Here is a 14,761-nt window from a genome sequence, read left to right as displayed (position 1 = left end):
AAGTGAATGCTCTGAAAGCGGGGTACACCTGTATATGTTCTCAGTTAACATGAAACAAGTAGTAGAATTGGGCATTGTGTTAAAATGTGTGTTTAATATTGCAAAATTTTATGAAATACCATGTTTCCAACAAAATAGCTCATGTCACTTAAATGCGTGAACCTCAATAAACTAATAATAGAGCTTCACTCTGCTTGCAAACCATTGCATTTCATTCTTCATTTTAAGTTGTCCTTTTAATGTTTTTGGCCTTGATGAATGTACCCAACCTCTCTGGGTATACAATTAATAAGTTGTGTTTTGATCATATTTAACAAATTTCCTAATATCCCATATTCACCTTTCGAAGAAGGTATTTGGTATATTACAGCATACTTCTTACAGCATTTCATAAATAATTGTTTTTGCTTCCTAAAGTCTTCATCTTGCACGTAATCTTTTTTCATTACCATTTCTATACTGATGTCTTTATCAGTTACATACATAGAAAGAACTTAGTAGAACCTAGAAATTTGCTGCGCATTACAGGCCCTTCAGCCCACAATGTTGTGCCGATCATGCAACCTACTCTAGAAACTGCCCAGAATTTCCCTAGCGCGTAGCCCTCTATTTTTCAAAGCTCCGTGTACCTATCTAAGAGGGTCTTAAAAAACCCTATTGTATCCGCTTCCACCACCGCAGCTAGCAGTGCATTCCTCACATCCACCACTCTCTGTGTGAAAATCCTACCCCTGACATCCCCTCGGTACCTATTTCCAAGCACCTTAAAACTATGCCCCCTTGTGTTAGCCATCCCAATTGTGCCCCTGTAAAAAGTCCTTAGGATTTGGTATGGACTGACCACACAGTTGGTATGGGACTGACCATATGAGGTCCTCGGTGATGTGTATACTGAACTTAAAGCTATTCACCTTCTCAACCCAAGATCCATTGATGTCAATAGGGGTTAACCTGTCTCCATTTCTCTTGCAGTCCACAACCAGCTCCTTTGTTTTTGGGACATTGAGAGACGGGTTGTTTTCTTGACAGAACTGTGTCAAGGTGATGACTTCTTCTCTGCAGGCAGCCTAGTTCTTATTTGAGATAAGACCAATCAATGTAGTATCATCTGAAAATTTAATTAGCAGATCGGATGTGGGTGGCAACACAGTTATGGGTATACACAGAGTAAAGGAGGCAGCATAGGACACAGCCCTGGTTTGGGGGGGGGGGGGGGAAGCTCCTGTATTTGAAGATCAGAGGAGCAGAGGTGAGGGAGCCCACTCTTGCCACCTGCTGGTGATCTGACAGGAAGTCCAGGATCCAGCTACACAAGGCAGGGTGAGGTCTGAGGTCTCTGAGCTTCTTGTCAAGCCTGGAGGGAATTAGGTGTTGAATGCTGAACTCTAGTCCAAGAAGAGCATTCTCACATAAGTGTCCCTCTTCTCCAGGTGTGTGGTGCTGTGGCTATAATGTCACCTGCTGATCAGCTGTGTCAGTAGGCGAATTGTACGAGGTCCATTGTGGGTGGTAGCATGCTGCAGATGTAGTTCCTGACCAGCCTCTCAAAGCATTTGCTTATCATTGAGGTGAGTGTAACAGGACATGTTACCTTGGTCTTTTTAGGTACAGGGACAATGGGGGATGTTTTGCAGCAGGAGGGCACTCTACATTGAGAGAGGAGTGATTAAAAATGTCTGTAAACACACCAGCCAGTTGTGCTGAACACATCTCGAGTCCCCGCCCTGGGATGTCATCTGGTCCTGCAGCCTTGTGACTGTCCACTTGTTGGAAACACCTACGTACTTCAGCCTCAGAGATGACTGAGGTGCAAGTCACTTCAGCAGCTCTCCCCAGGGGTGCAGGGCCTCAGTGTTGGTGACATTGAACCAAGCATTATTGGAAAAAGAGGCAGCGATGGTGTACAGACCTTGCCATAAGTTGCACGTGTTGAAGTACAGTTGTGTCTGGCTGTTGGCCTTGTATTGTTTCATTGCCTTAATGACTTTGTGAACATCATAGCTCCATTTCTTGACTGTTGCTTGGATTTCCAACTTCTGCAGATTTTCACTTGTTTGTGGCATTTTCTTAAGGCAGTAGCAACCAGCAAATATTTAGTTAACAGTTTCATTTAATATTTTATGGACATACACTTACTTAAGTTATTATTAGAACATAAAATGTTTTCCCTATAGACTTCTAATCTGAAAAAAAAACATCAATTTTCTCTTCAGTTTTCTCTTTGAATGTTCTGGTCACACCCTGTGAGTCAATTTCTTCTGCTTTATCACAACCTCTCTCATTATGTGCAAGTGCTCCACCATGCAAATGGAAATGAGAGGATGCAGAGATTAAGGGATTGAAGGGAAGTGGCAAGAATAGTTTCACATTGTGCAACTCTTCTGTAAGGAACCAAATGCTGTAAGTTTACAACATTCCTGTAGCATTCAATATGTAGTTACTGTCAGTAGTAAATTATTGTGCATCTGTTCTTTTATATGACTTGTTAAGCACAAACAAAATGCAGCCATTACAGAACTACTGTATTTCATGCCAAACTATCATTTTTGATACAGAAAAGAGCAACAAATGAGGCATTGATAACACTAAGCCTTTATTTACTACTTCACATACAATGCTAATGATACTGGAAATTCAAAGAACTCATCTTCCATGTATAAAAGATTGGAATAGTAGCACATAATTACACTCACTGCACTTACCATCACAGACTTACAGACATGGTTTTCATGGCTATGACTTTTTTATGCTGTTTGATTTCTATCCAGGTATAGATGATAGCTATTTTATTTCTCCTTAATTTGTTTTGTTTGAGAAACCCCGTCATTATAGATGTGCATCACTTTTGAATTCCCATTTTACTGATCAGATTTTGCTAACGCAATACGTTACACATACCAAATGAGAATCCTTTGGAAGGAAAATGGGAAACTCAGTGTCTATATACAGCAAACCAGTAGTATAATGAAACATTGCCACAGGAGAAAGTACAATGGTGAGCTACATAAATACTAGTGTAGCAGTTAGCATGACACTATTATAGCCTGTGGTGTCAGAGTTCAGCCCTTGAGTCCTCTGTATGGAGTCTCTGTATATTCTCCCTGTGGAATGTGTTGGGTTTCCCCAGGTCCTCCAGTTCCCCCCACATTCCAAAGGCATACTGGGTGCGTTAATTGGTTATTGTAAATTGTCCAGTGATTAAGTTAGGGTTAAATCAGGGTTGTCAGGGGTTGCTGAGTGGTGTGGCTTGAAGGGCCACAAGAGCCTATTCTGCACCAGGAATCTAAATAAATAAATAGTATGAAGGAGCATCCTTGAGAATTACAGAAATGACAAAGTATGTCAAAGTAAATTTATTATCAAAATACATATATATTCACCACATACTACCCTGAGATTGATTTTCTTTCGGGCATTCAGAGTACAAGAAAGAAATACAACAGAATCAATGAGAAACAGTCAATGATAAGTCATGACAAGCAGTCAATGTGCAAATAAAGACCATCTGTACTAATACAAAAAAAAGTAATAAATAATATTGAGAACATGGTGTACTGCAAGTCTATGAAAGTGAGTTCCTTGGTTGTGTGAGGAGGGTGAGGTTATCCATGCTAGTTCAGGAACCTGACGGTTGAAGGGTAACAACTGCTCCTGGTGATGTGGGATCTAACACTCCTGTGCATCACCTTGATGTTATTGTAATATACAGTCGGCCCTCCTCACCTGCAGGTTCCGCATGCGCGGATTCAACCGACTGCGGATCGGGAAAACCTGGAAGTTCTCCAGCACTTGTTGTTGCAGCATGTATGGACTTTACTTTGTTATTATTCCCTAAACAATACAGTATAACAACTATTTACATAGCATTTACATTGAATTAGGTATTATAAGTAAACAAGAGATGATTTAAAGTATCTGGGAGGATTTGCATAGGTTATTACGTATTGGGAATCAAAAAAAAATGGAAGTTCTCTAAGTTGGAACAGGTTCATCCTGTATTATTTTGCATCAGTTAGTCAAACATTTGTCTTAGTATAGAGTATATATTTTACCTTTCTATGCATATAAAACTCTTAAGAAATGTATGTATTTCAATAATTAAACCACTGCATTGCTTAGTAATAATTGCAGCTTTCATTGGGGTAGGGCCTTCACATGCTCCATTATTCTCACTTTAAAATTGTTCCGATTGTTGACCGACTGTTACCTAACGCTTTTCTAATGACTGATGGCGTTTCACCTCTTTCCGATTGCTTTATTATTTCCACTTTATTTTCAATCGTGATTGTTTTCTGTCAATGGAACTGAAACACTGTGGGTGGTGGGTCCCAAGCTCTGCCGGATCCTAAAGTCCACTGCACTGAGACAGATTAAATAAGGTTCAGAGCTTTGCCGGGTCCTAAAGTCCACCTCACTGAGACAGGTTCAATAAGGTCTGGAGCTTCGCCAGATCCTAAAATCCACTGTTTTTTGATATCAGTGGGGGTTCCCAGAACCAACCCTTCACGGACAAGCAGGGTCAACAGTATGTAGATGAGAAATAATATTTCATTGACAACCAGAAAGCACTGTTTATTTTAAATTATATTGCCACCTTCTTCCAAAGTTTCCCTACCTTTTATCCAGTTGGGAATGACTGCACTTGCCTAGTTCTATTCTAATGTTTAAGACAGTGACCAAATAATTACCTGCAATGTTCTCACTTCCAGGTTAATATTTCTGCTATCACCAATGATCTATTGCTAAATCTATTCATTTCTGTATTTGGAAAATAAATTTTATCTGTTATATGCTTATTGGCATACTTGTTAAAATGGTATACTTTTTCATGATATTCGGAGCAGAAATAATGACAATTAGGATCAATGATTCTCAGTTGTCCAGCAAATTCCTGTGGTGTTACTGGATTGTGAAGTTTGTCACAATGATGCAGTAGTAACTTGGAACCATGGAGCATTTTCATGGTGTTTTAACCATATTATCCTTTGAGTGTTGTGTCCAATTTTCAAATAATACTGTGAAGTCAGCAACTGCCAGAGCTTAGGATTTTCTATAACAGAGTTTTTCCGTGACAACTTTATCTACATATCATCACAACTTCCCATTCAAAGTACATTTATTATCAAACAATGTATGCATTATACAACACTGAGATTCCTCTTCCCACATACAGCTACGAAACAACGAAGCACCATTGAACCCGTTCAAAGAAAACATCAAACACCCTATGCACAAAAAAGAACAAAATTGCACAAACTGCAAAAAAGAGCAAAAACACAGAATATAAAACATCCAAAAGCAAAAGTTCAGTTCTGTTCAATTCAATTTAGCGCAGTGGGATTCGTTGACTGCAGACAGTAAGCCAGTCTGCTGTGATCAAAATTGCACAAAATAGCAATAAAAAAGTAACCAGAAACACCTCATAACATGAACTACAGAGTCTAATTCACAAACCACTTTGATTAAACTTTGCCCAAGACACAAGACTAAAGCACTATCCCCCAGCAGCACTGAGTGAGAGGGAGAGAGAGACTGGCATATTCCTCTGGCAGCAGTGGGCGAGAGGCAGAGATGTACCAGTCGAACACAAGTAGATGGCACTGAACACCTGCTGCTTGCCATCCACTCTTGTCATCTTGATTTCAATCTTATTTGATGCTTTGATTGGTGAGAAATAGAATCTGTTCTAGACTCAAGCCCATCTCCAGGCTTCTTGACCTCGAGGCCACATACTCCGCTTAAACTCCCTCAGGGACAGCAAATTACTTGATCGCTCAATCAGCCCAAAGGCACATTATCAAAATATAAATTATAGGTTCCAAAAGAATCACATTTGAAAGAAGAAGTAGTAAAAGTAGTTTTGTAAACTGTGTGAAGGATGTCACCGTTGGTTGCATTGCTTGCCTGCCGCATCTTCCTCAGATCTTGTCATATTTCTCACGCTGAATAAACTTAAGTATTAGTTGACATTGTTTTGTTGATTATCAAGTGGGATGGAATGAATCCTTAGAGTGGTCGTTATCAAATGGGGTAACTCCTAACACATTCATCATAGTTACATAATAACCTTCTGAAATTCATCAAGCTAAAACGAAAATCTTGGTCAACCTGAGAAAAGGGAAAAATAGATTAAAATGTTTGGTACATAATATTCCATTCACTCTAATGGAAGGTCATCAACCCAAAACAGCAGCTCTTTTCTGCTCTACAGATGTGTCCTGTAGCAACAATTTCTTTTGTTCTTAGTAGGGAAATTATATTTTGTTTTGTGAGTAATAATAAAATAAATCACTTCATATTTGACAAACAGAAGCAATGATTATATGATGGGGAATGACTATATTCCCCACCAGGAAGGTCTCAAAGCTCTCCGCTTCTTTTTTGGATTCCAGACCTAACAAATTCCCCTCTACCACCACTCTCCTCCGTCTAATGGAGTTAGCCCTTACTCTCAATAATTTCTCCTTTGGCTCATCCCACTTCCTCCAAACCAAAGGTGTAGCAATGAGGACCCGTATGGGTCCCAGCTATGCCTGCCTTTTTGTTGGCTTTGGGGAACAGTCCATGTTCCAAGCCTATACGGGTATCCGTCCCCCTCTTTTCCTTCGCGACATTGCCGTCTGCATTAGCACTGCCTCCTGCACGCATGCTGAGCTCGTTGACTTCATTAACTTTGCCTCCAGCTTTCACCCTGCCCTCAAATTTACCTGGTCCATTTCCGACACCTCCCTCACCTTTCTTGATCTTTCTGTCTGCATCTCTGGAGACAGCCTATCTACTGATATCTACTATAAGCCTACAGACTCTCACAGATACCTGGACTATTTCTCTTCCCACCCTGTCTCGTGCAAAAATGCCATCCCCTTCTCACAAATTTTCGGTCTCCACCACATCTGCTCTCAGGATGAGGCTTTTCATTCCAGGACAAAGGAGATGTCTTTCTTTTTTAAACAAAGAGGCTTCCCTTCCTCCACCATCAACTCTGCTCTCAAAAGCACATCTGTTCTCACCCCATCCGTCCACCACCCACTCGGGATAGCATTCCCTTTGTCATCACCTACTACCCCACCAGCCTCTGGGTCCAACGTATAATTCTCCGTAACTTCCGCCACCTCAAACGGGATCCCACTACCAAGCACATCTTTCCCTCCCCTCTGCTTTTTGCTTTCCGCAGGGATCACTCCCTACACAACTCCCTTGTCCATTTGTTCCCCCCATCCCTTCCCACCGATCTCCCTCCTGGCACTTATCCTTGTAAGCGGAACAAGTGCTACACCTGCCCTTACACTTCCTCCCTCACCACCATTCAGGGCTCCAGACAGTCCTTCCAGGTGAGGCGACACTTCACCTGTGAGTCGGCTGGTGTGGTATACTGCGTCCGGTGCTCCCGGTGTGGCCTTTTATATATTGGTGAGACCCGATGCAAACTGGGAGACCACTTTGCTGAACACCTATGCTCGGTCCGCCAGAGAAAGCAGGATCTCCCAGTGGCCACACATTTTAGTTCCACGTCCCATTTCCATCCTGATATGTCTATCCATGGCCTCCTTGATTGTCAAGATGAAGCCAAACTCAGGTTGGAGGAACAACAGCTTATATTCTGTCTGGGTAGCCTCCAACCTGATGGCATGTACACTGATTTCTCTAACTTCTATTAATGACCCTCCTTTGCTTCTTACCCCATCCCTGATTTATTTATTTCCCCCTCCCTTTTTTTTCTCTCTTTGCCCATCACTCTTTGCCTGTTCTCAAGCTCCCTCTGGTGCTCCCCTACCCTTTTCTTTCTCCCTAGGCCTCCCATCCCATGATCCTTTCCTTTCTCTAGCTCTGTATCCCTTTTGCCAATTACCTTTCCAGCTCTTAGCTTCACCCCACCCCCTCCTGTCTTCTCCTATCATTTCCGATTTCCCCCCTCCCCCTACTTTCAAATCTCTTACTATCTTTTCTTGCAGTTAGTCCTGACGAAGGGTCTCGGCCCGAAACGTCTACTGTACTTCTTCCTATAGCTGCTGCCTGACTTGCTGTGTTCCACCAGCATTTTGTGAATGTTGCAATGATTATATTCAACTACATTATGATTAATATAGATAAAAATCACCAGATTAGTGCAAGAACATTAAAATCTTCTGAGCATATTTGTGACACCAGATAGTATTTCATCTGTAAGACACTGAATACTGCAGTGTCAATGCAGCAAATTATGCAATACAGGAAATAATGCATATTTATCATCATTGTTGTCAAGTACAATGTTGCTATCAAACACATGTTAATTAAACATCAACTGTATCATCAGTCACCCTGGCTTGAAACATTTATGTCTGTAATGTGTGGTTAAAATCGCTGTACTCTATATTTGTCACCACATTTGGGTAATATTTCATATCTGTCTTCTCAGCATAACTCCATGTTGGTGAGAATAATATATGAGTATTGTTATTGTGAAGCCTTGCCTTTCTTCTTATTTAAATAATTTAATCTGATTATTGTCTATTTTTATCATGCAAAGTCTATCCTTCTCTTTGCCCTCAAGTGACATTCTACCAATAAAATTTTATTCATTGCTGTTAGAGCAGAAGGACTTAATTCAATCTAAATTGACAAGGCACTCCTTATACCTGTTTACAATATAAATACAATTAAATTAGATGCTGAACTTGCAGGGAAGGTAACCCTTAGTTAAAGTGAGAAAGATAATTACCCTACCTTAAAAGACAATGTAATAGATCAATACTTAAATCTCAAAGCGAGCTGATACTTGTGGGTTGCATAATGTTTAGCGCGACACTATTAAAGCTTGGGGTGCTGGAGTTCAATTCTGACATCGTCTGTAAAAAGTCTATACGTCCTCCCCGGTAATGTGTGGGCTTCCTCCCACAGTCCAAGGACACATTTGTTAGTAGGTTAATGGGCCATTGTAAATTGTCCTGTGATTAAGATAGGGTTAAGTAGGTGAGTTGCTGGCAGTGAGGCTCAAAGGGCTGCAAGGACCTATTCTGTTATGTATCTCTAAACAGAAATCATTATGGGAAAAAGTAGAAAAGCCTGTCATGCATGGGTGCTCTTTGAAAGAATCAGGATAGGCATAGGGGACCAAATAACTTCTTTCTTTGCTGTGTTTCCATGCTGTTATGTTATTTGCATTCTTCTCAGTGCAATTACAGAAATAAAATGAAAAGTAGATCATACTTGCCATTTATTTGATACCGTCTTTGTCTGATCTGGAAAAGAACAAATAGTGCTGCCAGGATGGGTGGTCCTCTGTAATTAACCATTTCCACCTGACTGTACTTGCTGGTTTAATTCATGAGAGACAGCATAAGTAATAACACTTCCATGTCTATTGTCATGGGTTGTAATTCTTTCCTTTTACACTGCTGGTATTAAGGACAGGAATAAAAGTCTCCATCTCTGGCGGTGTTCATGGTGTCAGTAGCTTCCTCTCAGTTTTCTGTCAGTCATGCACATCCTATGTGGAGACAGGAATATCATTGGACACAGTTGTAGAAGCAGTATTCATTGCAGTTTCTATAACAGTTCTGGTAGTTCTGAGCTGAGCCCCTGCACCTGGAGGGTCGGTGGATCACAGTCAACCACTCTTAGTCTGGCCTCTACCCTTTAACTTGTTTGGCATGGGAGACTCAAACAAGAGGCAAAGCATAAAACACTAATTCCAGCCAACATAGCCCTTCAGGTCACTGAGGCAGACAAAATAGAAATACAGAGGCAATCTAGTACATTAGCATAGTGGTTAACACATCATTTTACAGCATCAGCAGTAAAATTGGATTTGATTCCCTTCGCTGTTTGTAAGATGTTTGTAAGTTCTCCTTGTGGCCATGTGGATGGGGTGTGGCAAAGATGCAGACACACTCAACCTTGAGACACCAGGTAAGGTTGTTTGATGCCAAACAATTGGTTTATTGATCATTACAAAATGTCTCACTGGTACTTCCTGCTCCCTTCATCTCCCTTCTCCATTTCCCAACCATGATCTCCCTGCCCCTTCCCACTCTCATTCCACAACAGAGACCCATCTCAGAATTAGTTTTATCATCACTCATGAATGTCATGAAAGTTTTTTTTTGTCATACAGTGCAGTCAATACTTCGAATTCGTAAGTAATACATACAAAATGAAGGAACTCAACAAATCAGGTTGCATCTGTGGAAATAAATAAACAGTCAATTTTTCAGGCTGAGATCCTTTTTCAGGACCCTACTTGAATCCAGCTTGATGATTTGATTTGATGCAGTGCATCTCACTGTATGTTTCAATGTTCGTGTGACAGATAAAGCTAAACTTTATCTTCATCAAAATTCTCTCTTTCTGGCCTTGTACTGGTGGCAAAACCTAACACAATGACCTCCAAGCACTATATATCAACAAAAGCTATCAGATGCCATAATGGCAGGTGCTAAATACATCAAAGTAAATGATTGTTCCATCAGTACTCTTGAGGGAATTGTATTTGTGGTTTGTACTAAAGCCAGAAGCTCACTACTGTTGCATAAAAATTCATCTTGTTTTACTAGAGAAGTCAATGTCAACAATATGCGGTTTTATGCACTTATGCTGACAGCCTCTGCCCTTGATGCTGGAATGAAGCCATCCCCAGAACTTGCACTCAATATCAAGTACTGGATGTTGGTTATTTGAGTACCAAACCATACTTCATTGAAATTTATCTCTGTTTTGAACATGCTCAAACAGATGGGAGTGGAAAAGGTAGGGTGACATGAAGATTTGTTTTACTTTTTTTCCATAGATGCTGCCTGGCCTGCTGAGTTCCTCCAGCATTTTGTGTGTGTTGCTCGGATTTCCAGCATCTGCTGATTTTCTATTGTACGAAGCTTTGTATAGCTAGTTTTCAAATCAGAGTTAATTTTTACATTGGTTTTAAGGCACTGGAATGCAGCAATATTTGTTTGCAAGAGAGAAATGATATTACATTTGTAAGAGTGACTTTGCAATAGATTTTAGATTTCTGATGATATTGCCAACAATTGCAGAGTAAATACACTCACTCTATTTACTTACAGAAGTTGTTGTTGTATCTTGGTCTGTGTAGCTTATCTTGGTTGGATCTAAAGACAGTAGCCCACGGGATGGCACAGTGGGACTTTGATTTCTTGCTCTTGTCGCAGACTTACAATTTGGGGGGAGGGATAATTGACCGTTGTGACTTGCCATTTGTATTAAGATTTGATGAGAATGTGGGGAGAATAACACAGGATATGTTATTGTGTTAATAGTCTTATTGATCTGAAAGCATTATTTCCACATTGTAAAACTCTCTGACTCAAAGTCAAAGTGCATTTATTATCAGAGTGTATATACTTAATACAACCTTACAAGCAGCTATGAGACAAAGAAACCCAATAGAACCCATTAAAACAAAAGAAGGTTGTCAAACACCCAACGTACAGGGAGAAAAAAAGGAAAAAAAAACAAGCAATAAAAGTACGCAATTAGAACAATTACAATTAGAACTGAAGTTCACAAAAGTGGGTCTACACCGTGATAGTTGCAGGCCACAGTCTCAGTTCAGCACAGAGATAAGTGAACCTTGCAGAGCTGGGCTATGTCTCGCCTTGCACCCTGTTCTTTTCAATCTGGCCCGTACTTAAATCGCCTTTCTTTCGTACCCAGGCCTAACCACTTCAATATGCTCTCAGTCCGGTGCCCTGTCACCTTAATTCTGCCTGTATTTAACTTTTCCAATCCGTCTCAGTGCTTAAATTAATCTTTCCTTGCTCTCAGGCCTGGGTTGGGACTCTACCGCGTCAACTCTGCATCATTTCTGCTCACCTCATCTTGGTTCTGCCAAGTCAAATTGCCTTCAAGTTTGTTCCAGGAATGAGAAACATTAGCCCATTCCCCACTCTCCAGCCTTAATTCAGTGCCTTGATTCAGCCCATACACACCACACCATAGCTATCCTGCATCTTTCAGACTTCAGTTTCCACTGCAAAAAATGCTAGATCGTACAGACGGTTCAAAATCTCAACTCTTTTTTTTTAAACTTTTTTTATTGCATTTTTAAATGATTACAAAGTATGAAAAAACAATATATATAACCCTTACCCCCTCCCCTTAACCCCTCCCCCCTAACTGCTCTGATAGGGAAGTTACAGTCTATTGTTTGTAGTGATCATTTCACAGAAAAGGTGTAATTAATGAAGTATGTAGTAGTTTTCTTTGTTTGATTTGCCATCAGCAAGTAGTCACTGAGTTTCACCAGCGCCATCTTAAACTGGAAGATTTTCCCTGCCAGCTTCAAAGACTTGCATATTTTAATGTGTATTTTGGATGTCAGATTGTGCTGTCAGATTAGGCTGACAACTGTAAGCTCTTAGATGAGAAACAGTGAAGTATCAGATGACTGGTTAAGTACACTTTACAAGTAATTGGAAGAAAATTGGTCCAGAATAGGGGAAGGTGAACAGTAATGGGCTCTTGGAAAATACCATCTGATTGGGCTTTCATTGATGAAAAGATCCTGGCAAATTGTTGCTTCTCAGAATTTCAATTTCTGTTTTTTTTAATTTACAGAAAATGATACAATCTATTGGACAGATATGGGAAGGAGTACAATTAATAGGGCTAAACGAGACCAGACCTGGAGAGAGGATATCATAACTAATGGCCTTGGACGAGTTGAAGGCATAGCAGTGGATTGGATAGCTGGTAGGAGAGCTTCTGTTCTTTTCTTCTATTACTTACTAATGCTGTTGTTTGTTGAAACATTAACATTTATCTCTTCTATATTTTTTCTCAGGCAATATATATTGGACAGATCATGGCTTCAATATAATAGAAGTTGCAAGATTTAATGGGTCCTTTCGTTACGTAGTCATATCACAAGGGCTTGATCAGCCACGTGCAATAGCTGTCCATCCAGAGAAAGGGTAAATGAGCGATAATTTTATAAAAGAAGAAATTAAGATGGACACATTCAGTGTTGTTCATCTATGCCCGCTCCTTTGAACAATGTAATGTACAATTTTACAGCAGTTCACCACAGAGAGATTCTTATTGGTTAGTTTTATATAAAAATGTAACTTATTGATCTATATGTGAAAATATACAAACTATCCTACTTTTTCATAATCTGAGAAACATTAAAAGATATGATAAACATAAATTAGCCTAGGCTTTTCTTACAATTTTAAAAGGAAGGTCAGAGTTGACTGATACCAAATTATTCAATGGAATAAGTTTACTCTTATGAAGTTTACATCCTGAGAAGTGACTAAATCCTTTTTATGATACCTCTATTTCACTTATTCTCAAAAAGAATAAAGAGCATAGGCTTTTAAACATCCTAAAGTGCCATGAAATATGTTTGGGGGAAAAACAGAATGTTGCTGTTGGATTGAATTCTATTTCCATATCAAGTCAGATTGTGTGTGTGTGTTAGGGAAGCGTGTGGGGTGGGAGCAGGAAGTGTTGAGTTTCAGAATTTACAGAAGTTGATGGCAATATGGAGAGTATAAAATCAGTGGGCAAAACAGCCTGTTAACATGCTATGTATATATCTATGACACTGATTTGAAAAGCAGTGCTGCATTTGCTCCTGAGACTGAAATAAAGGCTAAGTTGAAGACCAGATCAGTTTCATTTTAAACTTATTTTCAATTTTAGGTAATGCATTCTTTATCCCCAACAACATCTTCAACTTCCTCTAATATGGCTTATCCCTAAAGTAGTTTACCCATTATCCACCAAGAACCCAAGCCCACCATTACCTCTTTTAGTATGATTTCTCATGTACTCTGCACTATTTTAAAGTCAACACACTTTAATATCTACCTTGAAATCCCATGAGCTTGTCTTTATTAGTGATGACACCAGAGACAAAACATTTCTGCTTTGTCATCAGGTTGGTATTTGTCCTAATATATTTTGTACTGTTGACCTCATTATTATAGTTCAGACAGATCCTATCCAGGAAACTTCTCCTATTAGCTGCTACTTTCCCTTGAGTCATGGTGGCACATATGAGGAGTGTGTTTGTTCGAAAACATGTGGAGTTTTTGTTTCCACAGGAATGAAGTTCAGATGTTTCTAGCACAGATAAAACAGTGCCTGTTTTGTTAATGTTTTGAGAAAAAAAATCAAAGGAATTGGGGCTTAAAATAAAATTTACGTTCTTTATCATTGCATACAAAGGTGCATGTTGATATTCCCTGCATTTGATGTGGCAACATCCTTTATGTAACAAAACCTGACTTAAAATCTCATTTCAACATTATCACATCACAGTATGAAGTGGACTAAATTGTTAGAATCAACAGTTTCAAGGAGTGAATCCTGGTAACAGTAACAATGTGTGAAGGACAAACAGTGGTTTCTATTTTTTGAATCAGCACTATATGTTTTATATTTATTGAAGGGTACACATTTTATTTAATAAAAGGTGTTGTACTATCCATCAGGAATTACATAGTTATTTATCCATGTGAAAGAATTCTTAAATTTGAAAGCAATATCTCCAGAGCATAGCTGCCCTCCAGGGTAACTCTGAGTAGCACTTTAGGATAGGCAATAACATTGAGCACATAAAAGATCCAGACCAACTCTATTTGTCAGGGCAAACAAAGTTAATCTTGCATGACCATTTCAACTGGAAATGGAAGTTTCCAATATAGACATTTGTTTCAGTAAGGGGAATCAGTTGATTAATTTAATGATATAACTTTGCTTGCCATACAACTCAGAGCCATTCAAATTAATTAATGCTAAGATGGTAATCACT

At 39.6% G+C, this 14,761-nt stretch overlaps 1 protein-coding gene across 1 annotated transcript in view; it reads left to right on the top strand.

Annotated features, from left to right (window-relative positions):
• Window positions 1-14,761, top strand: part of LOC132394768 (low-density lipoprotein receptor-related protein 1-like) — a 1,611,265-nt gene that overhangs the window by 1,168,688 nt on the left and 427,816 nt on the right. Inside the window, exons 37-38 of the mRNA XM_059971176.1 lie at window positions 12,556-12,690; window positions 12,782-12,911. Coding sequence (XP_059827159.1) covers window positions 12,556-12,690; window positions 12,782-12,911 — 265 coding nt within the window. The remainder of the gene's footprint in view (window positions 1-12,555; window positions 12,691-12,781; window positions 12,912-14,761) is intronic.

This window comes from Hypanus sabinus, chromosome 5 (assembly GCF_030144855.1).
Source record: "Hypanus sabinus isolate sHypSab1 chromosome 5, sHypSab1.hap1, whole genome shotgun sequence".
Taxonomy (NCBI): domain Eukaryota; kingdom Metazoa; phylum Chordata; class Chondrichthyes; order Myliobatiformes; family Dasyatidae; genus Hypanus; species Hypanus sabinus.
Note: the sequence above shows the minus strand (reverse complement) of the source record. Positions and strands in the feature narration are given on the sequence as shown.